Source organism: Perna viridis, chromosome 5 (genome assembly GCF_037379345.1).
Source record: "Perna viridis isolate PV_CMFRI_1.1 ecotype Kerala chromosome 5, ASM3737934v1, whole genome shotgun sequence".
Classification (NCBI taxonomy): Eukaryota; Metazoa; Mollusca; class Bivalvia; order Mytilida; family Mytilidae; genus Perna; species Perna viridis.
The window spans coordinates 34,276,193-34,303,246 of NC_142449.1; the positions used below are offsets into that span (position 1 = coordinate 34,276,193).

A 27,054-nucleotide genomic window follows, 5' to 3' on the forward strand; every position below is an offset into this window, starting at 1 on the left:
TCATTGTAAACTTGTGATGTTTTACCCACGTGAAACGGAACAAAGGGGGTTCGAATTTCAATGTATACAAGAACAAAAACACGATCTTGCCGTTATTATTTTAAGTACAAAATGAAATGTGTCAGTTTTTTCTGTTTTACAATCGTGTTTCTGCCCATTTACTTGGGATTTAAACAACTTAATTCTATATGAAAAGAATTCGACAAATATTCAGGAAGTTATGAACTTCATTTTTGGAAACTAAGTAATGCTATAAAAGCTTAAAACCCGATTTTAATTGGGTTTTCGGTTTAATAACTCAATTCTAACGAAATGTTTTGTGGTACCGTTGCTGTGTTGTCTTATTGTACTTTTTACTCGGTCTTAGCTGTAAACCCTGGGTTAAGAATCAGGATAACTCAAGATGGCCTAAATTATGGTAAGCACCAAATTTGATTTGTTTTAAAATATTTGAAATACTTTAAAAGTTAGTATATAATTTGTTTCTGTGGCTTTATTCTTTAGTTAATGCAAGGTTTTAACTACAGTTTTTTTGTGACAATGTTTCTGTTTGTTAAACCTTTATACAAAGAAGCTTTTGTATCAAAAACCTTTATGTATGTTTTTTTCCTTCAATCTGATTTACGGACACACAGTCAATGCGATGTTGATTACAGTAAGTGATAAAGTTAACTTCATAGACTTCGTTACCTCTGAATGACCATTACACAGGCAAAATTATTTCACATGATTTTCACACGAATTTCATATGGTTTTCACCTGAACTGAGCAAATAAAATTTTGTGACAGAGTTCACGTGAAATTCGGGTGAATGGAGTGTTGAGGTTCACGTGAAATTCACATGAGTTGTTCTCATAAAATTCGTGTTAAGTGAATTTCACGCGAATTTCACGTGAATTTCTTGTGAAGCTTAATTATAATGAAATTTACATGTTCGGTTTATACAAATTTTGAACATATACTTGTTTATGAATTACTGCATTATGTTAAAAACATATTCGTGCTAGCTTTAATAATAATTCAAAAAAGAGTGTTTGCATTCATGACAACGAACAAGCATAGGCACAGCAACCATAGTGCGAACAACAATTCTTGAGCAAATACATGTGTAACTTGAACACAGGCGGATCTAGATATTTTTAAAAGGGGCGGAGGGTTCCAGGGTATTATTTGCTCATTTTTGTATCAATTATAAGCGAAATTAACACAATATTCATACAAAAGAGGGGATCCGCCGCTGTCTCCAATGTAAATTTTGCTCAACTTTTGATAAGCTATTGTGATGTTTTGAATAGCCAATAAGTATGCCGTTGCCTCGTTTGTTGATGGACTTAAGAAAACTAGACTTCCGGATGCTACCGGGACCATTAAAAAGATACATTATGAATTTACCAAGTAAGTACAGAAAACGATTTTATTAGATAAATAAAAGAAAGAAGTATTTCTATACTCAGTGTTTGTTTTCGTGTCTAAGGGAATGTCATTTATAAAGTTAAGAGAGGGGGTGAGAGAAAAGGTGGGGGTCTCGATAAGTTTAAGATATATTATAATGGATCTTCGAATTTTGTGTTTTGATTTGTAAAAGGGTACATTAATCGTTTTTCCAATTAAAAATCTTAAGGAGTGAAATTTTATCAAAATTTTGGAGATGGGTCTTCATTTTTTTGCCTATCTACATCGAGGGGAATTGAGGAAAAAAATGAGAACTCCGTTAACTTCCCCCTTCCTTCAAAATGAAAGTAAATGACCACTCCCTTACATATGTGTAATGAGTGAATATAATTATTTTCGAATGTTCAAACCTTAATTACGGTAACCTGATCTAACAACATGTCAATGCTGAATGTAGAATAAAACTAGTATACATGTACATGTACTACCACTCAACGTATGAGTGGTATATTTGAATCGCCATTCCGTACATCCGAATTTCGTCCCATTAATCTCGGTTACGAATGCATGGATTGAATTCAAATTTGCTGTGTGTCTTTATCTAGATAGGGCATGCGTAGTAAGTGATTTTGATTTCTGTACATATCAACTTCCAGTTTCGTAGGACTTAGCTATTTTTCACTATAGAGAAAATTGTCCTAACAAACATCTTGGCTCTCAATGGATGGATTAATTTCAAAATTGGTTTGTGGCTTTATATAGATCGGGCAAACGTTGTCAGCGATTTTGGGTGTTGTCCAATATCAATTTTCTGTATGAATAGGATTATCCCTAGGGCGACAACGCGATAAACTTCATATTTTGAGATATTTGGCTTTTGTGAACCGATTTATTCTTTGAAGATCTATCACACATGAAGGTGATTTTAACTTATTTTCAGCTTGATAGTTGAGGAATTCAAAGTACCAAAAAGTTCCATAACCTTAGCATCAGAGAGTGATCTTCAGTGGAATGTTGCCGATATGAGCTTTGACGTAGATGGGAAGTTTTGGTATACATTGTAAGTGGAATAATAACGCCCTTTTCAGTCAGTCAACATCTTTAATATTTTTACCAATAACATATAACCACTGACTCCCCCTTCTAAAGTCGGCCAGTACAGATCAGGTTTAATTTGCCAATACAGTATTTATTTCTTATCCCTATATGAAAAGCGGGTGTGTATATAGATCGCGTTGTCCGTATGTTCGTTTGTTCATCTGCCCGTGTTTACATGTGGTTCTAATCTTCAACTCCTGTCAAACTGTTAATTGAATTTGATGAAACTTTCTCAAATTCTTTTTCACATGGTGTCACTGTGACCTTTTTGTCGTTCCATCTTAATGGCTTTTGGGGTTCTGTGGAGATGAGCAGGGTATCAACAAGTGAGCTGTAATCACAGTTCATTATTGGTGTTCTAGTGTTGGCCAATTTTAACTCCTGTATTCTGTTGTATTGTCTCAATTTCCTGAAAATAAATATACGTTAATGATTTCTGAATAAGTTTTGTTATTTGTCCTCATTCAATTTCAATGGACCTCGGCTATACGCTTGGGACCGAAGACAATCTAAAAAGCAGATACCGGACCAATATCAAACCTCCGATGATTAAGGTAGACGATTATACCGTAAAATCTAATTCCTTTGTATAATCTGAGTAAAGCTCACAAGTGATTCCCCCCGCTCCCACTCAGATCTCAAGATATTCAGACGCAAGAACAAAAAAGGAGGTGAACAATGAAATCATATAAATTAAGTGAAGAATGTATGAAAATCTCACCAAAATCCAAGCGGTAGTTTTAGAGGAATTGCGGATAAAAAAAAGATGGCCCCATCCTACTGGTCGATCAATGATAAAATCAATATTTTACACCAGGAAGTCACGAGAGTCATTCATGCAGGCGAAAAATAAAACAAAAAGTCCACAACGGCATAGCGAGATATATAAGTTGTAAGAGGAGTTGTAGGTTAGAACTTGGGATTGACGAACGACTAGCACGATCACTATATATCCCTGCTTGAAAGATCGAGATTTTCAGTAGGTTCGTCACGGCAGAAGTTGCAAGAAAATATTTAATATACCGAACACGAATTTCATGGCATACTAAAAAAGTAACATTTTCCATAACTGTGCACAAAACCAGCGTTCTAACTTTGAATAAGAACAAACGCTGTGTTTACTTAGGCATGGACTATTTTTATACTGAGGGGTAGGGGTTGGGACTTTTTAAAAAAATGATTTGTTCCAAATTTGAGCAAAAAAAAAACTTTACCCAGCCATGGACAGAAAAAAATATCATGATTCAATAGTTCCCCAATTACTAAACAATGTAGATTTTCAAATGAAATTTTAACTCTAGCTGCAGCTGAAAAAAAATATTTATAATCGCGCTTGCCAGAAGTAAAATTAAACTCATGCAGGAAACTGTCAGAAATAAGTGGTGTTTCTATCTGCAGGGTGATGCGAAGCTGATAACCACCACGCTTAAACATAATGATTTGAATAATGTTATATGTTCACATGATGAATATTGTGTCTACTTATCAGTAATGTTTTCATTCCCAAAAAACCATGACTGTGGACTCATTTTAATCAAGACGTAGCATTATATTACATGTGTAATTATATAATAAACATTTCTGATATTTTTTTGCACATTTTCTTTTTTTTCTAAATTCATGAATCGACATTCATTTTTGTCATTTAAGGAATGACTTCTGATATATGTTTTTTTTTTCAGTCCATGAAGAAATAACCTCAACCATGTGGCAGGTCAATACGGGCATTGAGGTTACTTCAAATAGACCGAAAAAATATAACAGTCATACCTTTTAATTTTAGTATCAAAATTCATTTAAAAATACAAAACTTGCTCCATCAGAAATTGTATCCAATCAGAAAGCCTGTTACTTTAGAAATTAAATAATTTTTTGACAATCACATTTTTACCTGTACAGTATTTTTTTTTCAGCTTTGCACTGCATGATAGTGGTGATATAAGAGCTAAGGCGTCAAGTGCATCGTTTAGTATCGGGATGGATCTCGGTAAGATCTTATTACGGACTCCTTTTGACGAAATTACATGATAATGCAAGCTCCATGCTGCTTCAGACGTTCGTTTCCTCGCTTCCTGAATGTGTTCAGAGTGACTTTCGGACGTCAGACGCAGTTCGGATGATGTTAAGGATATCACTGCCCGTCCGTCTGTCCACATGTGCTCCTTTGGTACGAAAACACTTAAATTTTGGATTTCAATTCGAGTTAGGTAAAATGTTTGTCTTTTCTTTATTTTTTTTTAATAATTGGTCTTTATTCATCGTGAAAAAGGATACGGACATTTTTTGTACTGAAGCCCTACAGTATGCTAGTATTCAAAATTGTTAAGGTCTCGTCAATTTGTTTTGTGAGTCAAAGGACAGAACATAAAAACATGATTTTATGTTACATACATGTGACAAACACTGATTTAATAATAGCTACTAAAACAAACATGTTCAAATAAGAAATCCTATATTTGCTTTAAATCTGTTTCTGTTTTATCCTCTTGATTTTTTAAGCTTTCAATCGCTCTAATCTAAAGTACCATAAATTTACTCACTTATTTTTACATAGTGGGAACAATGGCGCCCCCTTTAGGCCAACCAGTGACATTTTGGTTTGGAATTTCTTGATCCACCTCTTCTCTGTTATGCATATAATTGTTATTGTACATTAAGATGTTGTAGTAGATTTATTCGCATCCAGCAATTACGCTAAATGTCGGGAAAAATTACTGAAGCATCAACAATGCCTTGGGACAAATCAAATACGTCAAAACAAGAAACAGAGACAATCTTCAAACACAATGTAACGAACAGAATAAAATAGATTACATATAAAACTGACGATCATGAAAGTAAGACGTAACAAAACTAAAGCACAAACAAAATGAACTCCCACAATTAAAAAAAAAAGCCAGGAATGCCATCAGGTGCTCCGGAAGGGTAACATGTCCTGATCTGTCAGCGGCACCCGCCTTATCGCAAGTGAGTATAATCGGTAATATTCTAGCAACAATATTGCAGCTCCCCGACATGAGTCACAAAGGAATCTCTTCAAAATATCGGAATATTTATATCTTCCGCGCTGCTATTTTATTTTTTTTCGTTATAATATTGCATGACACAGACTACAAGGCATATGACATGAACAAAACTCCTCGATATTTGTTCCTACATACATGTATGTATGTAAAATAGCAGATGACGGCTGAGGTCCCTTTACCCTACTATCACACCGGAGCTCCTACCTCCGAAGAGTGTCTGACCTCCGAAACTCTCTTTAGAAACGGTGTAGTTAGCCCTTTCAGAAACTGTAAGAATCTTGAAAAGACAGGAAAAAGTGCATGCTTTTTCTGAAGTCATCTAATTGACAATTACGTTTTTTTATACTGTAGGCAGTGGTTCTTAATAGAGGAATATATATCGTTTGCCGATGCAAGGAACTTGCAGAGCTCCTAGTTTTTTTATGGAGCCGATTGCTTTTTTAAATACATGTATTTCTGTTTTGGTTGAAATCTCCCGTTTTCTATATGTTTCTGGCTGTGCCACTTCTTTGTAGTCATATTTACCAAATGTGCTTACTTATAAGCTATATGTAGTGAAGTTACCCACAATTATCTACTGTTAAAAAGAGTAAATTTGAAAGTATTTATACGAAACCACCAATTACTGTAAGAAGCGTATTAACATACTTAAATGACTATTTGTAGGTGTAGATGCCAATGGTAAACCCACGATAAAGACAAAGTCGTGTAACTGTGCTATTACTTCATTGTCCATTAAGATGAAGAACAAGAGATCATGGATATATAACATTTTGGCCTCGGTGGCACGTAGGGCTATTGCAAACATGTTGGAGAAAAAGGTAAAACAGATATCGATATTATTGAATGTAAACTGTTCGGAACATCCCGCGTTTCTGCGTATGGTAAGCTGACGTAAAAATATTACATCAGACGTCAACGCTTGTTTCACAAACTCATACATGTTGTTCATCATCCGTAACATCCTCCGTTCGTGATCAAGCCGCAATACTTGACATCCATTACCGATTTATTCCTTATCATTTCGCTTGCTTGACAGTATGGGGTTGTAAAACAAGCGTTGACACGTGATGGAATATTTTGCATCACACTGCATATGATGGTGAACAGATCGGTAATGGATGTTAAGTATTGCAGCTTGATCGTGAACGGAGGATGTAAGGAACCATGAGCAACAATTTGGTATTTATTCCAACAATTTCGGCAAAACTGCAACATTTACAAACAAATAAAAAATGTCTGTCAAAATTATTATTTGCAAAGAACATGGAGTATTGGAATTTTTATTTCATTGAAGAATGTATAAAGCAACATTTTATCCTATATCATTATAAAAATGTAACATTTTGTAGAAATGTTTTACCCTTTATATTATAACAATAATGTTATTCGTAAACTTACATGCACAATTTGCTACAAAAATGAAAGAAATCGAATCACCCGAGTCATTTAAAAAGCTATAATATACAGGGCTTTTCTTAAAAAAAAAAGATTTATGTAAATTAAAGACGCATAACTCCATATCCTTCGCAGAAAAAACTTTCTTACCAAACACAGTGACTTGTAGTGGCTATGACCTACAGTGGCTATGGATTTGATCTTTTATAGATTTGTTGATCGGTGTATTGTACACTGTGTATTCTATATAATTCTCCACTTTTCTGTGGTTCAAGCTGCTCATTTGGTGCAATACTGTTATTAAACTCTTCGAGCTATTCATTCACACATTTTATCCTGTCTTTTCTGGTTTTATCTGGTTTTAAAAATAACTTGATTATAGTCCAGCACCGCGTTGCGCATATAGACTCACAGAATTGCAATATATTATTTCAGTGTTGTGAAAGAGCCATGATAGAAATTGATAGAAATGCAGAGCAAGAACTGTGTGCACTTACAAGTAAGTTTAAGCCTCACATTCATATTGAATCACACCACTGTTATACACAACTATGACGTCATGACCAGTTAATTATTTTCATTTTTGTTAGCTGTTCCTGTCGTTTTTTTTAATGATTTTATTCTTTTTTTTTTATAACACTATATTTGGACTCGAGTTTTTTTTATACCCGATTCCACTATTTTAAATATTGACTACTGTCCGCTCTATATTGGATTCTATTTGTACAATTATGGAAGAACAATCAAATGAACCAAGATTCTAGTGAAAATAAAAAATGCAATCCTCGGACAAAAGCCAGACACGGAAAACAGATACACAACAAAGAACATAAAATAACCAAAATAATACGTACAATGCAACAAAAGTAAGTGACCCCACTAAAAACTGGGAGCATGGAATTCTGAAAAAAACACCTATTTCCGAATCGCCTTGGTATTATGGAACATTTTTCATAGCAATATTATACAGGCGAAATGGAATAACATGTACATAAAAAGGAAGGGCAAGTATATAAATCTAGTTTATTATGGATTAAAGTTCCAAAAGGTGGCGTAAAATCTGATTAAAACATGATTAGAAAAAAAACCACGAACAAGAAACAATCGCAGTTAAAATGTCACCTTACTAGCAAAAAATGCGATATTTAATCACAATTAATCGCAATGTATTCTGGAAGAGTGATCAAGGTAACCAAGATTCCAGCGGAAATCAAAAGAATTTAATTCAAGGACAATTACTAGACAGGGAAAACAGACACATATAACTTGGAACATAGAATAACCAAAATAACGCGTACAAACAAACTGATGGAAGTGAGCAACTCGAACTCCAGGACCTGGTGCACCGGTAGGGTAAGCCACCTCTGCTTGAAACTAGGAAAATGTAGAGAATACATTTAATTACCGTAAATAATACAGTAACAAGGTTTCATTTCGATAGACTGATTTTTTTACATACAACAGTGCTGGTACAACTAGGAGAATACCTGACCTTGGATTTCAGACTCCTAAAGTCACCATTTGTTACTGCACAGTACATTGAGCTCGATTTAAAGGTTTGTTTATTTTCTTGATGATGTTTTTTTCTGTTATTATTATATTGTTTTGCTGGTACATGCACGCGATAAATGAATTTTTATCCTACAATAAGACGTTTACCCTACCGGTGTACCTGGTCCATACTTCTAGTTTTAGTGGTGTTTGGGTTGCTCATTTACTTTAGTTTCTATGTCCGTGTTATTTTAGGAATTCGTGTCCTTTGTTGTATATGTCTATTTTCGTTGTCTTGACCTTGTCCAGTGATTGTGTTCTTTTTGAATAACGTTTTGATATAACGGGGATGGGTATGTATATATATCAATGAGACAACAACCACAAAGGGATTATAATGTCAGGCCAACGCCACTAATTGGTCTTCAACGAACGACGAGGAAACCCTCAAACGACAGGGCAGGCTGCAGCTGGCCCCAAAACATCATTATACGCAGGTACAGCGATATAATGGATCCTATATACCTAAGTAACATAAAAAAATAAGTTAAATTAAAGGTGAAAGCGAAAAAAGACTTACGGAGGCCAGAAATTTCTGACCTGGTACAGGCGCAAAAATGCGGCGGCCGGGGGATAAAGTACTTTGGCGTGATCACAACTCTCCCCCTTTAAAATCTGCCACTGTGGAAAAATAATACACCTAATTATCAGTTCAAAAAGGTCTGAGTCCTTTGTTACAACAGCATTAAAGAAACTGAAAATAAATTACACCAATGTACAAGCAAAGGACTTCTAGCAGTTAACTGACATGCTAGATCCAGACCAATTTAAACCTATAAAAAGTTATGTCGTATGTAAAAATCAATCCCAATTTTTCCCATGCGGGTTTGAAAATCACTATAGATCGTAATTCATACAATAAGGACACAACCCATGTCATCCTTTACAAGTACATCCGTATTTAAGAGTGAGTCCTTGTACCGGTCGAAAAAAAATGTAAATGTTTTTACGAGCTTGTGATATCAAAAACCTTGATGTAGTAATTTAAGATTAAAGATTCCTTTCGTGCCAACCCCTTGTACCCCACAGGATCCGCCAATGTGATGATGACAAGGGGACATCACCATCTAAAAACGGATAGTTGACAATAGGGAATGAAAATCATCCTTTTTATTGTAAATTTTAGCATTATGTTTGCCGTTATCGATATGAATACTAAGATCAAGAACCGGACATTCTTTATTATCTATATTTGCTTTATTCAAGGACAGTTACCAATATCGTTAGGAGTACAAAGTGTCAAACATTTTAAGATGACTGTACAAATTTCGCTTTGAATTCCGCTCTTTTAGGGAAGTATCATTATATTTTTTGTATTTCAATTGATAATAAAGTCAAGTATTAATTTGATAATCATTATTTGTTGTTATAATCTTCCTTTAAAAGAGAATAAAAAAGAAGAAATATTATAGAGGCAATGGGATATCATAACACGTATAGATCGAAACAGTTCTTTTACACCAATCCAAAAGCAGGAATATCAGTGGTCAATATCGTTGTTTTGTACTTTTCTGTACAATAATGCTGTTTGTTTCTGCATGTGTCTGTGTTTCAACTGATAGAAAGTTTTGTACATTTTGTGAAAGTTCGTGGACCCAGTATAACGGTTGGTGTGATACCGATTATGAGTAGATAACTGTACGATGGAACATTTTATTGGAACGTTGTTTATGTGATCGTTGGCTTATTGGCATCTCGTTTACAGGGTGAAGTATACTGGACCGCTAACAGAACGGCACCACCATTTCTGCCACCAAGTATGGCTACCATCACAGACAATAAGAAGATGGTGTATATCACTGTTTCGGATTATCTATTCAACACTATGATGTACCAGGCGTATGTTCACGGTGTCCTTAATTTCAACTTAACAGAAGGAACTGTGAGTGAAGCCTTTAGCCTCAAATTTAGAGGCTCCTTTACTTGCTGACCTATTCCTTCACTCTTATGAGGCTGACTTTATAGCTGATCTGATCAGAAAGCAAGACTATCGTTTGGCTAGATCCTTCAATCTCAGTTTCCGTTATATAGATGACGTATTATCTTTAAACAATCCTAATTTCGGGGATTTGATACATTGCATCTACCCAAAAGAACTTGAGATAAAGGATACTACAGACACTGTGAAGTCAGCCTCATATCTTGATCTACTCTTAAAAATCGATGGTAAAGGAAATTATATCAGGTTTTATTTATCATATCATATAAAAAAAAAAAAAAAAAATCTTAAACACCGAGGCTTCACACCTTGAATTGCATATGGTAGAAGCTGTCGGTGACGGATTTGGCTTCCTATTTGATAGGTAGGGCCTTGAGAACTGCATACAATGAAGTTTTTGATTTAGATCTTCCTATATATTTGATTTTTAGTGCTGCTGATTACAGGTTACTCTTTGAAACAGCGTATCGAAATTTGCAATATATATGAAAGATATGTTTGTATTCAGTAAGAAATTTATACCTTATTTTGGTTTAGAAAGCGAACTTTAAACCAATATTTTTTTCCTTCATAAACTTTGACAGTACTCGATTGTCATTTGATCATTACTAGTCTATGGTAAAAGTATTATAAGCTTAATATATCAATTGAATATAAAACTGAATTATATCTTGTATGTGGAAATTATGTGCAGTTTTGTAAAAGAATGATTATGAATTTGTATTGAAGGTTAATGATGTTGGAGATTTGCTGAATACAACATGTGAGGATGCATGCATTGGAAAACTAATTCCCCAGGTATTTTTCATGTAGGAACGGCTTAAGTAGGCCTTTCAATTTGTTTAATTAAAATTACAGTTATTCAAATTATGTTTATGCATTAAACATAGTTTTCTATTATTATTGTTATGAAAATCGCGATTGGTATTTAGATAACCGTTCAGGTATTAGATATTTGTAATTACGTTTTTCACATATAATTCAAGCAATTTTTTCTTAACGATGAATAATTTACGCCAAAACACAATATATTTTACAATTGAAGGAAAGGATAGTCTAATTACCGAGTCTTGTTTCCGTTTTTTTTACCGTTGTGGTTTCCTATTATTTGATAACAAGCGAACACTACATTTTACTTTTCATACCATTGACATGTGCAAGTTGTACGATGTGTTTAACGTATTTTGATAAATCATATACTAAGATTGAAATAAACATTTTTGAAATAATAATGCATTATAGATGGCTTTTTAAACCCTTATTATAATATCGTTTATCTTTAATTTAATATCCTATATCAAATGTCGTGTACCCTATATCGCACCCCTACCCAAAACACACTTTAAATATAATTAAAATATATGATATCCTGAACATGATATGCATTATACGTTGTATAGAACCCTCGACCTATATCACCCTCCGACCGGTGGTCATTTTGGGTGATATAGGAGTCTCAGGTTGATATGATATGTGATACAGATTTTGGCATGTCAGTTTTTTATCACAAAGCATTTTTTTTCTGGAAAACTCTTTAATTACACGTATTATAAAATGTAAAAGTTTAGTTCATGTATTATACTTTTGATACTCAACAGATTGGTCAACGTTATCCGAACAGCAAGGTAGAAATTCTAATGAGTAGCACTGATGCACCCAACGTTGCAATAAATGAAAAGTATTTCTACACCAGAGGTCTCTCCAATGCGACATTCATTGCTAGGAAACCGGACAATACTGCTCACTTTTTATTCAGTATTCATGCGGTAATATCTGTTTTAAGTCGATTCACTGCGCATAACTGTCGCAATAATTCTATTACATGAAAATGGTTTACTCTAAAGTACATAATGGAATCACCGAAACAGCAATTTTAGGACTCAGTGATGTGTTTGTATCATATTCAATTTCACCAAAGCCTATCAAGCTTCTATTTGAAACAGAATAAAATCAGTCCAAGTTGCATTGATGCTTACATGAGATTGATGTAAAATACTGAATACAAACGTTCCAATGATATGTAAGAGTTGTGTCCCTTACCTTAGATCTTCCTTCTTAAACCCATGCCTAATTAATTTAAGTGTTTATTACACATAAATGTTTTGATGGAAGATTTATTGTACTATTTTACTTTGTGGTGTGTTATATAAGTTTCGTAAAAAAAAAAACAAAAAAAAAAAAAAAAAAAAACAAACTTATATAACACACCACAAAGTGAAGAACTGTTTACTAATTTTATACCTGGAAGCGCAAAAATACTAAAAAGATACACACACACACACACACACACACATATATATATATATAATACTATAAAGTGAACTGGAAATTGTTGATGTACTAATAGTTTGCATGCATTTTGTGAATATCGTTTTAGAATATTGAAGTGCTTTCGAAGCTGAAAATGACGAACACATTTTTGAATAGCAAGGTCGATGCAATGAGGTAATTTTTGAGTTTCGCTTTGGTCATAAGATTTTTTACTTAAATGCATAACGATAATGATAAAAATGAACAACTTTAGAATATAAAAAAAAACACTGAAACAAAACAAACCAACACATGAAAAAGGGAATTAAGGAAATGTGCCTTAGAAAAGGACATTGCTGCAAACACTATGCTTGATTTGTTTCGACAAAAGTTGAAATAATGTATGTATATGATGAGGCAGATTTATTTCTTATGGGACCCGTTTGTGACTTGTGTTGTTGCTAGACTCTCACCTGCAATACGACAGGTGCCGCTGGTGGAGCAGGAAGTGCTTAACCGTTTTGATTACCTAGTGCCATTCTTGCCTTTTTGTTGTGGTAGTTTGTATAGCCAGTGCTTTAGTTTTTTTGTGTTACATCTTTGTTTTCTTTATCTCAGGTTTTATATGTTTTTATATGTAATGTATTTATGTTTATTGGATTCGTTACATAATGTATGTGGACCTTTTTTGTTTTACGTTTTCACGTTCAGGCCATGTACTTGAATGTTGAGAGAGTAATCAAGGGAACCAAGGTTATAGCGGTAATCAAAAGAATGTAATCCCAGGACAAAGACCAGACGTAGAAATACACAACAAAGAACATAAAGTAATGAAAATCATACATACAAAGTAGCAAAAGCAAATGAGCAACCCAGACTCAACTAAAATGGGAGCATGAACCAGGTGCACCGGTAGAATAAGCGTCCTCTGCCTTTCTAGAAACACCAACCGAGTTGCTCATTAAAAGTCAAGTCCGGGATAATCGAAAGAGGAAAGGAAAACTATTACATGTTGAATGAATCAGTTTTCATAGAGTAGATGGATACACCGTAACGATCCACGAGTAATCGGAGGTATCGGAATTTACTGAAGCGTCGGTAATTTTTAGCCGATATTTGTATGATTTTTTTAAAAAGCCTGCATCAGCTCCACTGATTGTACGGAATTTCTTTGTGTGTCTATATTTACTTACTTTTCAAGGATTACCACGAACATAACAAAGTCTGCAATTGGAGAAATAAACGTATGTATTACCCCAGTGTATTACAAAGTTGAAAATAGTCATTTTATGTTAATCCCAAATCCAAAATCGCTTTCATTGTTTAATTCCAAAGTTTGTATTCCGAAAACCTGTTGTATCAAATATTCTCTGGGTGCACCAGATATGACAGATTTTGATTTATAAACATTTGTACTAGTATGTTAAAGACACATTTTCTTAGGTTCAAAATATTTCCGTGGTATCAAGTGAACATGATAACAAAGAGTTTCTAAAAGTTCACTGTGATCATTGAAATATCGTTAACAAAGATAGCAAGGGTTCCGTAACTGCCATTAATGGATTATCTAGAAATTATGAAAGGTCCAGTTGATAGGTTGGTTGCTGGCTATTTTTTGCTCTTTTTGTCAAAAGTTTGCCCGAAATTAACACATATCTTTCAACGTAAGGCGGTTTTGTGAATACAACCTCCGGAAATCCCCCTTGAATCCACCTTCTTCTAGCTTCTTTTATAGACAAAAATAAAGTAAAATCATTAAGTTTCATTGTATACTCACACCAGCGTAAACATTAAAAGTTGAGGTTCTGCTCTATTGATTTCTTCGTGATTATATGCCCTTGCTGTGCAGCAAAAAAAAAAAAAACAAAACAAAACAAAAAAAACTACAACTGCTTCAACAGCTAACCTAAAGACGTATTATTGTGTGTGTGTTTTAATTTATCCTCAATTATATTTACAGGAAGATCAATTTCAAAGTCTTGTAAATGACATTATAAAAAAGGTCATTCAGCCTATGGTAAACGGTAAGATCTCGTTTTGATACTTTTGTTCATTACTTGAAAATCATAATGTATTTTACGTCTAACACTTCAATGATGCAATGTTAAGTAAACGTTTAAAATACAAAATACTGCTCATGTTTATTTAGCAAATTCCATTATGCTGAACACGTGTTTCAAGGAATCCATTCACCAGCGGCATATTAAAACCAAATACATTGGAAGATCAAAAGCCAAAATGAATTTTATTGGACAATAATACATTTTATACAAGATATACTCAAAACAAAAGATATCGAGATATGCAAGGTGCAATACAGGGAATGAAACGTCAGTGATTTAGGGCTTTTGAATTTCGTAGTCCTAAAAATTGCGGTTAATATTTTATGCTATAAATGGGGCCAGAGAAGTATAATTACTGGGCCGGTGAATACCCTTAGGGACCTTTGGTCCGACAGCAGTGGCATCATCCGACTGTTTGCTAAATGCAAAAATACCACTCATATCAAAATTTAAAATATCGGTATGCTGTGTGCGTTTCAAGGAGTAAACGCTTCAGCAATTGGTCTGCACTTGTTCAATGCGTAAACAAAATAGCAGTGTTTCTCAGCCATTTCTATTATTGTTGGTAAAAACAACGATACAGCGTAAAATGTACTTGAATTACTTTATTATATAATAATCTTTTACATTTTACAGAGATTTTAAAATTTTATGAAATTCCGATACCATCAACAGACAATCTAGAGTTCAAAGGTTCAAAGCTCAAGCTTTTACAGGTAATTTTATTGTTTCAAGTCGTACGGAAAATGCTTAAAACATTATTAGCAAAATGTTGCTCATTAAAAAGTTTATCATCCTATTATAAATTAGCAATCCAAAGTACGTCTGTTACCCCCCTCCCCCCCTAAAAAAAACCAAAAAAAAACTTGGATTGATTTCATTCCGTTTCAAATGGAAGTTTCAGAGGCTTTGATATAATGGAATATGATACAAACATATTACAGATTTCAAGATTTATGTCCCTTAAACTAGGTCTACCTCCTTAAATAACCATTCTTTAGATTATTATGATGTTTGCTTAAAATCAGCTGGTTATTTTTCAATTCCTCTCTATCAAACGTTTTTTTATCCACCTTATTAAATTTTAGTCCAATAAATCTGAAACGACAAATCAGAAAGCAATAGGTATGATTGGGAAATTTCTTTCACAAAGCAGACATTATGCACGAGATAATTAAAGAGTCCACAATTCTTACATAAGTCATTGTAGAACCAGTGTACAGACGGGAGGACAGGTATGAACTACGCTGCGTCTGATTGGGGACGGGCATATAATACAAAAGGAAAAACAAACACATCAAACCATTTCAACAGAGTATACCTCAGAGAAGCTGACAACCTCTATGTTATTGTCCTATTCCCACAAAAAGAAAGAATACATTATTTCATTTCTTCAGAATACAATTCTTGTCGAGTCTGACGTGAAACTAATATATAACAATTGGAAGAAGGAAACATTAAGATCTACTATACTGAGATATCTACCTGTACCATATGGTGGCAGACCACACCCAGCAGCCCATAGCCTTTAGTTTCGAAGATCGTGTTGTCAACCAATACCTTGCCACAATAAATTAATTTTGCATTGATTTGATTTTGAGTTCTATAATTTTTGTTGAAGTAAATATCTTGACTACCTCCGGCATGTTAGAAATCTATTTGAATAGATCATTATTTGACTTCTAAATCACTGGCTCTGCTCAAATATTTTTCAATTAGATGTTAGAAAAATGAGGTTTTTGACAGAGTCATCTTCCCTTTCAATGTCCATTTTCACTTCATTTCTATGAAATTATAACTCAATGGTCAAGCATGATATGGAAAATCTTGACATTTTCCTTGACTCTGATGGTGCAAATAGTCAAATTACACTATCAAAATGATGGGTTTTCTTATACCATATTTCACCTACTGTCTGATTTGTACAGGGAGTGACACTTTAATTTAGCGAGCTGATGGTCAGTTATTGATACTGTTCTGCTAATGCGGCGTTTTTCTCAAGATATGAGTCGCAATTAACATGGTTTTTGTATGGTGAAAAGCTTGATATTATATGAAAATTCTAATGTAGTGCATGTGGTTTATATTATAGAGATTTGCTTTGCAATTTTAAAATACACGAGGTTTGCTCTTTCTATGGAATTCAAGATCATTTGTCATCTGCTGTTCAGAAGATTTCACTCTACCTTTTTTCATGCGCATTATTACCGTAATTATCTAGAATGATATTTATTTCGTTCATTAATTGAGTATTATATTTGTTTGCAACTTGTGTTTTATATACGAGTACATGTGTTCAGAGCCGGTACCAGACACTTTAAAAAAAGAGTGGTGCCATCCGGGGTTTCTCAGAAAAAATGGGGATGCTGAGACATTATTTCTATTTTTTGGTCAATTTTCTATATGAAAATGCCATTTTTTTTACTATAAAAAGGGGGAAGCCGCCCCTGCATTTCCCTGGATCAGCCACTGGTATTTTTCTTTTGCAAATGACCTGACATGACAAATGGCCGATTTTACAAGGTTCCTTGGTTTCAGTGCGTTATTACTCGATGAACAACTTTCTCAGGACTGACCACATCCTTTACTTAAGTTATATTGATAACTTTTGTCATATGTTAGTCTTCCCAATACTAGTAAATTGATTCGGTTGATTGTAGTGGAAATTGAATGTACGATTTCCTCAAAAATAAATTATAATACCTTTCCGATTGTTTTCCTGATGTATTTGATACATTTGAGAAAAAAAATTGAGAAAAAATGATTTGCCATCCATTGCCTTCTTCTTACACAGAATGGTATTTAAGCTGCCAACTGCTTATCACTAGGTCTACCGTATACCAGTAAGTTATGAGGAATTTCCCATAGTGTCCTCTAATGGTACTAGGTATACCGAAACCGAGATGTAAACTAGCCTGGCTAACATAAAAAATCTCAAATTGAGGTTTCTTCAAATCCTCACGTTCAAGTGATTTCATTGGTCGAAATTTTAATTGCAGGAGGATTTAAGGACAATCTCTATTTGAGATTCATTTTTTAATGAAGCCGGGTCATGGTCTTAACCTTTTTATTAATTTGTTAATTGTGTTTGCATATAATTCATAGAAGGGTTTGAAAGCTAGTCATAAATTGGTTGATAGCATATAACATATATACCAAAATACAACTCGTATTGAAAATGTGTTTAAACGGTTTCAAGGTTGTTTAACACTAGCCCCCCCCCCCCACCCCGACAGTTGTTCATTGAGCTTTATATCAGTATTAGTATTAGTCATCAATAATAGGTAATATTTACAGGACGGCATATCTTGTCAGCCATCACGTTGTTTAAAGAAAACTGTTGATGTCTCTGAAGTTTGTTCAACTTCACCAGAGAGTAAATTACATCTGCCATCCTCGTCACGTGTCAATGCCCAACAGTTTACGTCATCACTACATTGCCATGCGCACTCAGATTTTGTTATATTAAGTGATCTCAATGTTTTAAAAATAGGACATCCAGATTTTTTGGAATACGAGTTACACATTTTGTCTTCTCTTGGACATCTGTTTATATTGTCCTGTTCAGCTAAAAAAAAACAAAAAACAAACAAACAAACTATAATACTTAACAATAAACGACACATATACTGGTGTAAGCTATGTTCAATGTAAAGGTATCATTACAAAGTGAATAACGTGCAACAAAATATTGTTAACTGTGAATTTTGTTTTCTTTATTTTGGCATTATGGGCCACGAAAAAAAAAAGCGAAAAGGAAACTGCCGCTGCAAGACCTTTAATGCGGAAATAAATTGTGTTTCTTTGAATGTCATTATTATACGATTTAAGGCATGATCACACATTTAAAACTGCATGAAATAAAATTAAATAGAAATAGCAAAAGAAAAGACTGTGCGAAATGGTTTCCTGATTCCATAATCTGATTAATCAAGTATTAATGAGAATTGTTTATCTAATCATGCTCTGTTATACCAATTAAGTTGAAAATTAATGAAGAATAATCCAGGTAGAGTATTAATGCACATCCAGTCTTTTATAAATAAAATATATCATAAGGAAAACATTCTGCATAGAAAATAAGCTCTACTATACCTCTTGACTGGAACTTCCAACTTAAAGAATATCCACCAGCAATTCCAATATCTATTATTTTGAATGGACATGGATTTCTCCAAAACATAATCAGATTCTCATTGTACACAGTACCTTTTCCAACTTTAATTGTATCACCACACCAGCTGATCCAAAATTCCCGCCATTGGGTCTCCGAAAGAACTGCGCCATGTGTTTCTACTTTTTTATGTTTAGCAAAGCCATTATCACTTGAGAGTGTGTTATTTACTAACAAAATTGCTGATATTGTGTTTACCTCATTTCCAATCATAACGTAATAGTAAATTCTTTTATTTTGCAATGCCGAAACAGTGTCTAAAAAGAGTCGAGCACCCTGTCTACCTAGTAGACGGAATCTCAAAAAATTGTCTTTTGTCGGAAAAACGTCTTTATCAGATAGATAGTGCTGTCCCAACACGTTAGTACCACTTTGTGCTGTTGTTGACAATGCTACATCGTAGCTATATGATTCTGAAAAAAAGTAAACCTTTATATAATTATAGTTTATTGTTTATAATCAAGAGTTTACGAAGCTTTGTTGTTTCGATAGTTTACTGAAAACAACTATTGGAACAAGCAGCAATCACATGAGTTGAATTTTCCATTTACTTTAAACATATTAATTTTCGTCTTTTTTTTCCAGTGGTTAGATAAGCGCGCAACATTGAATTTTGACACTTGATATTACTTAAAACTTCGAACAATGATACTCGCGAATATGCCTAATTGACAGGATTCCCCAAACATTTGCAACCGCAAAGATTTATCCGTTAAAAGAATTTTTCAATATTTTTTGTAAACTTCTTGGTTTGTGCGCCTGATTCGACTGTTTCAATTATGTTTTAGTTTATTTTGCATTTGACTGATCTACCAATTCCAATGTTACACTTAAACTGGTTTCACAAATAATGATAATAACTAAACATTCGCATTTTAACAATAATTAATCATGGTGTTCAAAATATGTCTTACAGGTATTCTTCAAGGGCTTTCAAGTCGTCAAGAAATTAATACTCTTTTACTCATTGAAACCCCTTACTTCTACTTACTAATTTTCAGTGTTATCAAAGAAATACATGCCAGTAAAAATAAACCTTTTGCTACCATAGTTAGGAAATTGATGATATATATAATTGTCAGTTTCCGTCAAACTGATTCTGCCAATAGGTTATGAAATTTTAATGTGTAATGGTAGGTTATTACAATGTCGTCTTAAGTTCATTGACTTTGTTTACAATACATCGAACAAACATAATTTTATCACAAATGAAATGGTTTCGCATAATTGAACACAATCACTTTACTCAAGCTTGGTTGAAATTTCATTAATTTTATAATAATCAAAATTCTTTTGCTGAAATCTTGGTTCACTTTCCTGGACTTTGAAGTAAAATAGAATAGACCAGGTGCACCAGTAGGGTAAGCGTCCCCTCTACTTACCATGCAAGTACTATTGTTGGTGGGGTATCAAATTTCGTGGTTTTTGCCGGTAGGCCAAACCACAAAATTTGCTCCCAAAGGAAAAGGAGAGTTCCATTGATGTGTAAACTGAAAACCTCAAAAACACGAATTTAAAAATCCTCGAACTTGTATTTCTTTCCAAATCCACGAAAATTTGTATCCACGAATTAAAGTACTTTCACAGTAAGTAGCTGCCTTTGTAAGAATCATGCAAAATCTGAAAAGTGTGATGCACCCCAAAAAAGGCTTCATATTTTTATTTTTGTAATTAAGTTCGTTTATAAGTCTGTATTATGAAAAGTGCAATTCTTCATTCAAATCTTTCTGCTCTTAAGAGATAATCAACATTGATATATTATATTTAAGTATCATTAACAGAGTTATCTTTATTAAATTTTATTAATTTATTGTACATTCTATATAATTTTTATCTCCTAAGAACTCGGGTTACATGAAAAACCGAATGTAAGTGTCTGTTCATTATGACAATTCTAACAAAATATCGAAAATATAATATGAATGCTTTTTACCCATGAATCACATTTTGCATGATTCTTAGCTGGGGGTGCTACTTAAAAAAAACATCCTCTGATTTGCTCATAAATTTTGTTAATTTCGGGAAGGTATTAAAACATGTACTTGAGACCCCATGATAATCCTGACATTTTCCTATACAGATTATTGCTGATATCAGTGAAGTATATACAAGTACGATTAAAACAAATAGAAAAATATATTGAAACCACTCAGAGTGCAACACCAAAATTTTTCAAGTAAGATTTAAAGTTTTTAAACGAGGCTCGGATCTTAATCTTACATAACGGTGTTTGAGATTTCTAATAGTGTTTGACTCTTTTCTAATCGTAAGAATAATTTTGTGATGATATCGGCGATTCATAGTGCCCTGCTCGGTGCTACTACTTATTTACAAGACGCCATACAACGTTTTAATGCAATGGCACAATGTCAAGTGATTTATCACACTCATGGGTGCGAAATGGAAATACCACAAAACTGAAAAACGTTATATTCTTGTAAAAACTTATTGTTTGCCAACAAAATTTTAAAAAATAATGTCGAGCTACACAATACCTCTTCGGACAGGTCTATTTGCATATAGATGGAACACTGTCGCTTCATAAAGTCTACGATTGTAAATATGACGTGATAAATCACGGTGCAGTATCAGTTTTAGTAATGAAAAACTCAGTCGAACTGTTATGTTCATCCCGTTGCTTGATAGGTTTAGTGATATTCACGATGTTGTCATTTTCGTCTTTTTGATTGTTTGTTTTTGTTCAAGGTATTTTAATAAATTGAAACGTTTAAAAAAAAGCCTTAACTTTTGAATATAAAACTTCTTAATTACGCTGAACGATTATCAAGAAAGAAAACACTTTTTAAAGTCAATTTAACGCGTTGTGAAGTATAGATCTCTCCGATATATTTCATTATCACGATGATGGCAAAATCAAAGAATTCCGTCACTCTGTATCAATTATCTCTATGTGACAAACATATGCATAATTAATTTCACCATTGAATTTTTAATTATATAATCTATATATATAGTGTATCATTATGTACAGAATCAATTGTGGCTATCTAATTGGGTAAAACTCCATATTGCACCACTTACTATCCTCTCATCTGTCATAGATCTATATTTCCAAATTGATTTTTTCAAACATAATGTCATGAACTAAAATTTTATATCTCAAAACCTTTTAACGTTCAGTAGACACCTTGTTTGTTTACATTAAATGTATTATAATAGCACAGTCCATTTTAGTCGATATTCATTTCACTCCGTTTAACAAATTTCACATAAGAAATGTTTACAGCATACAAAGTATAAACCTTGTTCACAAAAAGCAGGTGACCGCATCAAAAAGCAATTTATTGAATTGTTTTTGTATTGTCTTGAAAAAATCTTCTAATAATTAACTGTCTCCGATATGGACGTGGTTTACCAATCCCACGAAATCCACAAAAATTGGTACCCAACGAACAATAATACTCTCACAGTATTTGGCAAGGGTGAAATTAAAGGACTTATTTCACTTTGTGAATTATCGAAATATTTTTTACTCTGGGAACATTTGGTAAATTATTGCTATCTATATAATAATAAATACAACTTCACTCTTTACGTTTTAACCATCGTAAAAATTAGCACTAATATTTGTCTTCAAAATGGGGCGGTTCCCGAGGGTATTTCCGAGATATTTAGATTTTGATCTTCCTCTGTATTTGTTTCTAAGTTGCTGTTGAGACGCCCCCCCCTCCTGGAAACACGTTTACAACTAAAATATTTATACAAGATTGATATTTTCAAAGTTAAAAGTAATAACCATGTCAGTGATGCAAATATATTAAATTATTTTTTTATCTAGCCTTTAAAAACATTTCAAAAGACTTTAATGCAAGGAAAGTAATTGCAAATACCAAAGGATTACAACAAAAGAATGGCCGAAAGAAAAAGAAAAACAAGGAGTAGTAAAGAAGAATCAATTGACGCTGAACCCTTTTTGCGAAATATAAACACTTAGATATTAAATGTACCAACACAAAATACTTGAAGTCTACAGTGATGCTTCTTAGCTTCATTAGATAACTGCCCATTCCAAAAACCTCCCAAATATGCTATTAATGTGAAATTTGCATAGCAATTTTTAGCTGTGCCCTCGGCGGGACTCGAAATTCTACCACTGTGACATCTATAACAACATTCAGGGCCCAAGCCTGCATGGTAAAATAGGCTATTCAAAATATTTGGTTGTAATGATACTTTATCTAGGTGTTGTTATTTGTTTAATATCCTGGTCTGTAAGTCATTTCACAAATCTAGCGTAAGGCTTACGTGCACATACGTTCCACTGGTTTGTTAAGGATTTACGTGTACGTTAGTTGTACGAGTAATTTGTGAAACGGTCGCCGGTTCTGGATTATGGATATACAGAACAACGGCGGTTTTAATGTTAAGACTGGACAAATCAGAGTAAACATAATCAAGCCCCGAAACAGCGTCTGATATTCAAAATTCAGTTTGGACGCTGCAGCCAGCCTCCTTAGAGAATGCAAGAATTTTGCAAAATCGAAATAAATGAATGAATTTACGCGACAATTTCGGTTGCCAAAGATGTTTGATTTTGATAATGTCCAAAACGTTCGAAAAACCTGTCTGCAGCGATTAGTTAGAGAGAAAACAAACTACTGCCGCTGTATGGAACTTAGAGCTCAATTGGGCGTGATATGATGTAAAGTCCAGACGGTCAAAATCTACGTTATTCTGTCCGCGACGTCACATTCAATTTGTCATTATTCCTTCGGCGACGTCACAGTCATTAAGACGCAAGGGTATCATTGGGAGAGTAATCATGGAAACCAAGATTCTAGCGGAAATCAAAAGAATGTAATCCAGGAACAAAGACCAAACAGACAATCACAACAAAGAACATAAAATAACTAAAATAATACATACAAAATAACAAAAGTAAAAGACCACCTCGGACTCCACCAAAAACTTGGAGCATGGGCCAGGTTTTACCAGTAGGATAAGCGTCCTTTGCACTTCTAGAAACACCCACCGAGTTTCTCATAGAAAGTCAAGTCCGGGGTAGACGAAAAAGGAAAGGAAAAGTATGACACGTTGAAAAAAATCAGTTTTCATGCAGATGGATATACAGTAACGATACACGAGTTCATAATGACGACCATAAAAGATCTGTAGTGATGACTTCAATCTTACAATCCTAATTTCGGGGATTTGATACATCGCATCTACCCAACAGAACTTGAGATAAAGGATACTACAGACACTGTGAAGGCAGCCTCATATATTGACCTACACTTAGAAATCGATGGTAAAGGAAAACTATTGACCAAACTTTACGACAAACGTGATGACTTTTCATTCAGAATTGTCAACTTTCCTTTCATCTGTGGCAACATCCCTTCGGCTCCTGCGTATGGAGTCTTCATATCACAACTCATACTTTATGACAGTGCTTGTCGAAACTACGCAGACTTTTTATATCGCGCTAGAGTTCTAACAAATAGACTTCTGGAACAGGGTTATGTTGCTACAAGATTGAAGTTATCACTACAGAAGTTTTATGGTCGTTATCATGAACTCGTGGATCGTTATGGTGTATCCATCAGCACCATGAAAACTGATTTATTCAACGGGTCATAGTTTTCCTTCCCTCCTTTATCTACCCCGGACTTGACTTTTTATGAGCAACTCGGCGGGTGTTTCTATAAAAGCAGAGGACGCTTACCCTACCGGTGCACCTGGTCCATGATCCCAGTTGTTCATTTACTTTTGTTACTTTGTATGTATGATTTTAGTTACTTTATGTTCTTTATTGTGTGTGTCTGTTTCCATGTCTGGTCTTTGTCCCTGGATTACATTCTTTTGATTACCGCTATAACCTTGGTTTCCTTGATTACTCTTGTAGCAACTTAACACTGTTCCAGAAGCCTAATTGTAAGAAATCTAGTGCGGTACAAAAAGCCTGAGTAGTTACGGCAAGCTCTGGCTTGTTTTCAAGTATCACGCCAGTGGCCCGAAATGGAAAGTATTAGGCAGGAAGAACAATGGGCGAATATTAATTTTACCGATAAATCCCATTTCTCGTTTTTATCACAGTCATCTTTAATTTAATTTCACTCTATTTCTTATGTGGATTGAATAGTATCTCCTTAATATTTCATTGATGACATGGATTCTTACATATAGAGTATATTTCCATAGCTTTTATAGTTTTTATTAGAAAAAAGCATTAGTCAAGTAAGGTGGGTTGGTGAATCTGAAAGATGAGAGGTCATTTTTATTTTGTATATTTATTCAAATGCAGCTGTTTTAATCACGATTTCTATGAAACTGAAAATAACCAGAGGGTGTACATCTTGATTAGTCAGTCCATATTTTGATAATTAAAAAAAATGAGTACGAGATATGTGAAACTGTTATGCTTTTTGGTCATTGTCTTCGTTACATGTAATGTTATTTTCCCAACTTCGTCAAAAATGAAATTGAAAACATGAAAGTGTCATTTGTCGGGACATCGATATTAAAATACAAAGTATTTCTTGATGATTGGAACTCAGACGGCGTAGTTATGATATCGAAAATTAGCCGATCTGTTTTTGTTACTTACAGATGACTTGGTCGAATGTTTACAACTTTCGTACACAAGTATTGTACATCTGTTGACCAGATTGACAAATCAAAATGGACGCTCTCTGGTAACGCGGAATATGTAACACACTTAGTTGAAAACATTTGAACAAGTCATCTTTTACATGTTTCCAGTAAAGATCCGTTGTCATGGCAACCGATAGTTTTCTCTTCAATTTTCGGGGTGTTTTTTGCATTTCATTAAGATCAATTTTGTTATATCATCTATTTCTAAGAAAAAATGTGTTTACTGTTGTAGAAAAAGGGATAAGAACTTTGTTTAGAGAACAAAATAAGCAGTTGAATACATTCAGAAGAGAAAATGAGATTCATCGACACAAATATACTACTTATTATTGATTAACTATATTTAATAGGTTGTAAATTTTTTTATTACTGAAAATAAAATTAATTTCTATGAACTGCTTTAATTTTTAAAATAGATATTTAAAATTGCAATAAATTTCATAATGTGTATCAGTTAGTCTAACTTTATTCTTCTTCCCAATTGGGTATGTAAGTCTCATAACGTGACTCCGTGGTTTTATGAGAATGTGTCCTCGTCTACAATTCAAATACAGGGAGATTCGTCATTAACATAGCATTGAGTTCTATGTATAAAAAGCAAAATATCTTTGTGTGTAAAAATACCGATAAAAATGACAAATATCTTGTTCTACAGGATATTATTGTTAAGAAAAGCATATAGTATAGAACATTTTGCATTGTGATGCAGCGTTTCAAGATCCCCAGATCCGGTTTTCGGATTTGAATAGGTTCAATCCGAATAATTCATTTATTTCTAATTAAAAAAAAATGCTCTTTATCAATTTCACATCTGATAGAATTTATGTACTGTAATGAATTATGAACGAAAACTAGGTACAAGAAAAGTTCAAGGTTCTAAAGAAAATATGTTCAAATTCATACCCGAGTTGTCGGTCGTGATACCTGAATAGTCAGGAAAAAAATGTTTGGTGAAGTGTTGATTTCTTTCTTTTATAAACCGACATAAAATGTGATGTCAACGCTTAACATATTAACGGAAGACAGCCATGGTGTAGAAAAAAAATCACCGAAAAAAAAATTATGCTATTTCAGTTATTCAGTTTATTATTAATGAGTAAGGAATGAAATCCAACTGAAGATATCTCATTTGTGCGATAAAAAATTAAATAGTGATGACAACTGTTAAATTTCTGACGTACTGATATCAACATTATCCATCAAGGGAACCAAGATTCTAGCGGAAATCAAAATAACGTAATCCAGGGACAAGACAAGACATGGAAAGTAGACAAACACAACAAAGAACACAAAAGAAAGGAAGGGAGTATAAAGGGGGTGTATTCTATTGAAAATCTATCTCATCACGTTCGACATTCATTTTCAAATCCAAACTCTATAAAAGTTTTTTACGATGGAAGCAGCATGAAATTAAAAAAAAATGACATTCCTGTCATCGTTAAGGCTTTATAAGATAACCAATATATAAGAAAAAAAATCATAGATTTATGAGATTGGTATTATTTTTTAGGAGACATATAAAAATTTTTGGCATAAAATGCTTATTAA

The 27,054-nt window shown here is 33.6% G+C and overlaps 2 protein-coding genes and 1 long non-coding RNA gene across 8 annotated transcripts; 1 reads left to right on the forward strand and 2 right to left on the reverse strand.

Annotated features, from left to right (window-relative positions):
• LOC148617188 (bactericidal permeability-increasing protein-like) lies at positions 1-25,901 on the forward strand. 6 transcript variants are annotated; one of them, XM_088584653.1, is made up of 16 exons: positions 2-418; positions 1,296-1,395; positions 2,333-2,452; positions 4,404-4,477; positions 6,183-6,337; positions 7,350-7,413; positions 8,379-8,470; positions 10,171-10,347; positions 11,134-11,202; positions 12,003-12,170; positions 12,782-12,849; positions 13,856-13,898; positions 14,615-14,678; positions 15,354-15,433; positions 16,646-16,675; positions 25,739-25,901. In XM_088584653.1, exons 1-15 carry the CDS (start codon positions 313-315, stop codon positions 16,658-16,660), a joined length of 1,395 nt encoding a protein of 464 aa, XP_088440779.1. In that variant the 5' UTR covers positions 2-312; the 3' UTR covers positions 16,661-16,675; positions 25,739-25,901. The 6 variants fall into 6 exon arrangements, with proteins under 6 accessions (XP_088440778.1, XP_088440779.1, XP_088440780.1 ...); XM_088584652.1 differs by lacking the exons at positions 16,646-16,675; positions 25,739-25,901 and adding an exon at positions 20,972-21,067 and having other exon boundaries at positions 1-418; XM_088584654.1 differs by lacking the exon at positions 16,646-16,675.
• LOC148617189 (uncharacterized) lies at positions 2,474-3,320 on the reverse strand. Its single transcript, XR_015922451.1, has 2 exons — positions 3,212-3,320; positions 2,474-2,899 (listed from the first exon to the last, which is right to left on the reverse strand). It is a non-coding gene; the product is annotated as an uncharacterized LOC148617189 (long non-coding RNA).
• Positions 17,941-19,460, reverse strand: LOC148617190 (uncharacterized). Its single transcript, XM_088584657.1, has 2 exons — positions 18,813-19,460; positions 17,941-18,285 (listed from the first exon to the last, which is right to left on the reverse strand). Exons 1-2 carry the CDS (start codon positions 19,102-19,104, stop codon positions 18,029-18,031), a joined length of 549 nt encoding a protein of 182 aa, XP_088440783.1. The 5' UTR covers positions 19,105-19,460; the 3' UTR covers positions 17,941-18,028.
• Positions 25,902-27,054: the final 1,153 nt, after the last annotated feature.

Coding starts and splice junctions, on each gene's coding strand:
- LOC148617188 (XM_088584651.1), top strand. CDS start 313: ATGTTTTGTGGTACCGTTGCTGTGTTGTCTTATTGTACTTTTTACTCG. Junction 419..1,295: donor TCAAGATGGCCTAAATTATG/GTAAGCACCAAA, acceptor TGTTTTGAATAG/CCAATAAGTATGCCGTTGCC. Junction 11,203..12,002: donor TTGGAAAACTAATTCCCCAG/GTATTTTTCATG, acceptor GATACTCAACAG/ATTGGTCAACGTTATCCGAA.
- LOC148617190 (XM_088584657.1), bottom strand. CDS start 19,104: ATGATTGGAAATGAGGTAAACACAATATCAGCAATTTTGTTAGTAAAT. Junction 18,286..18,812: donor TTGGAAGTTCCAGTCAAGAG/GTATAGTAGAGC, acceptor GTTTTTTTTTAG/CTGAACAGGACAATATAAAC.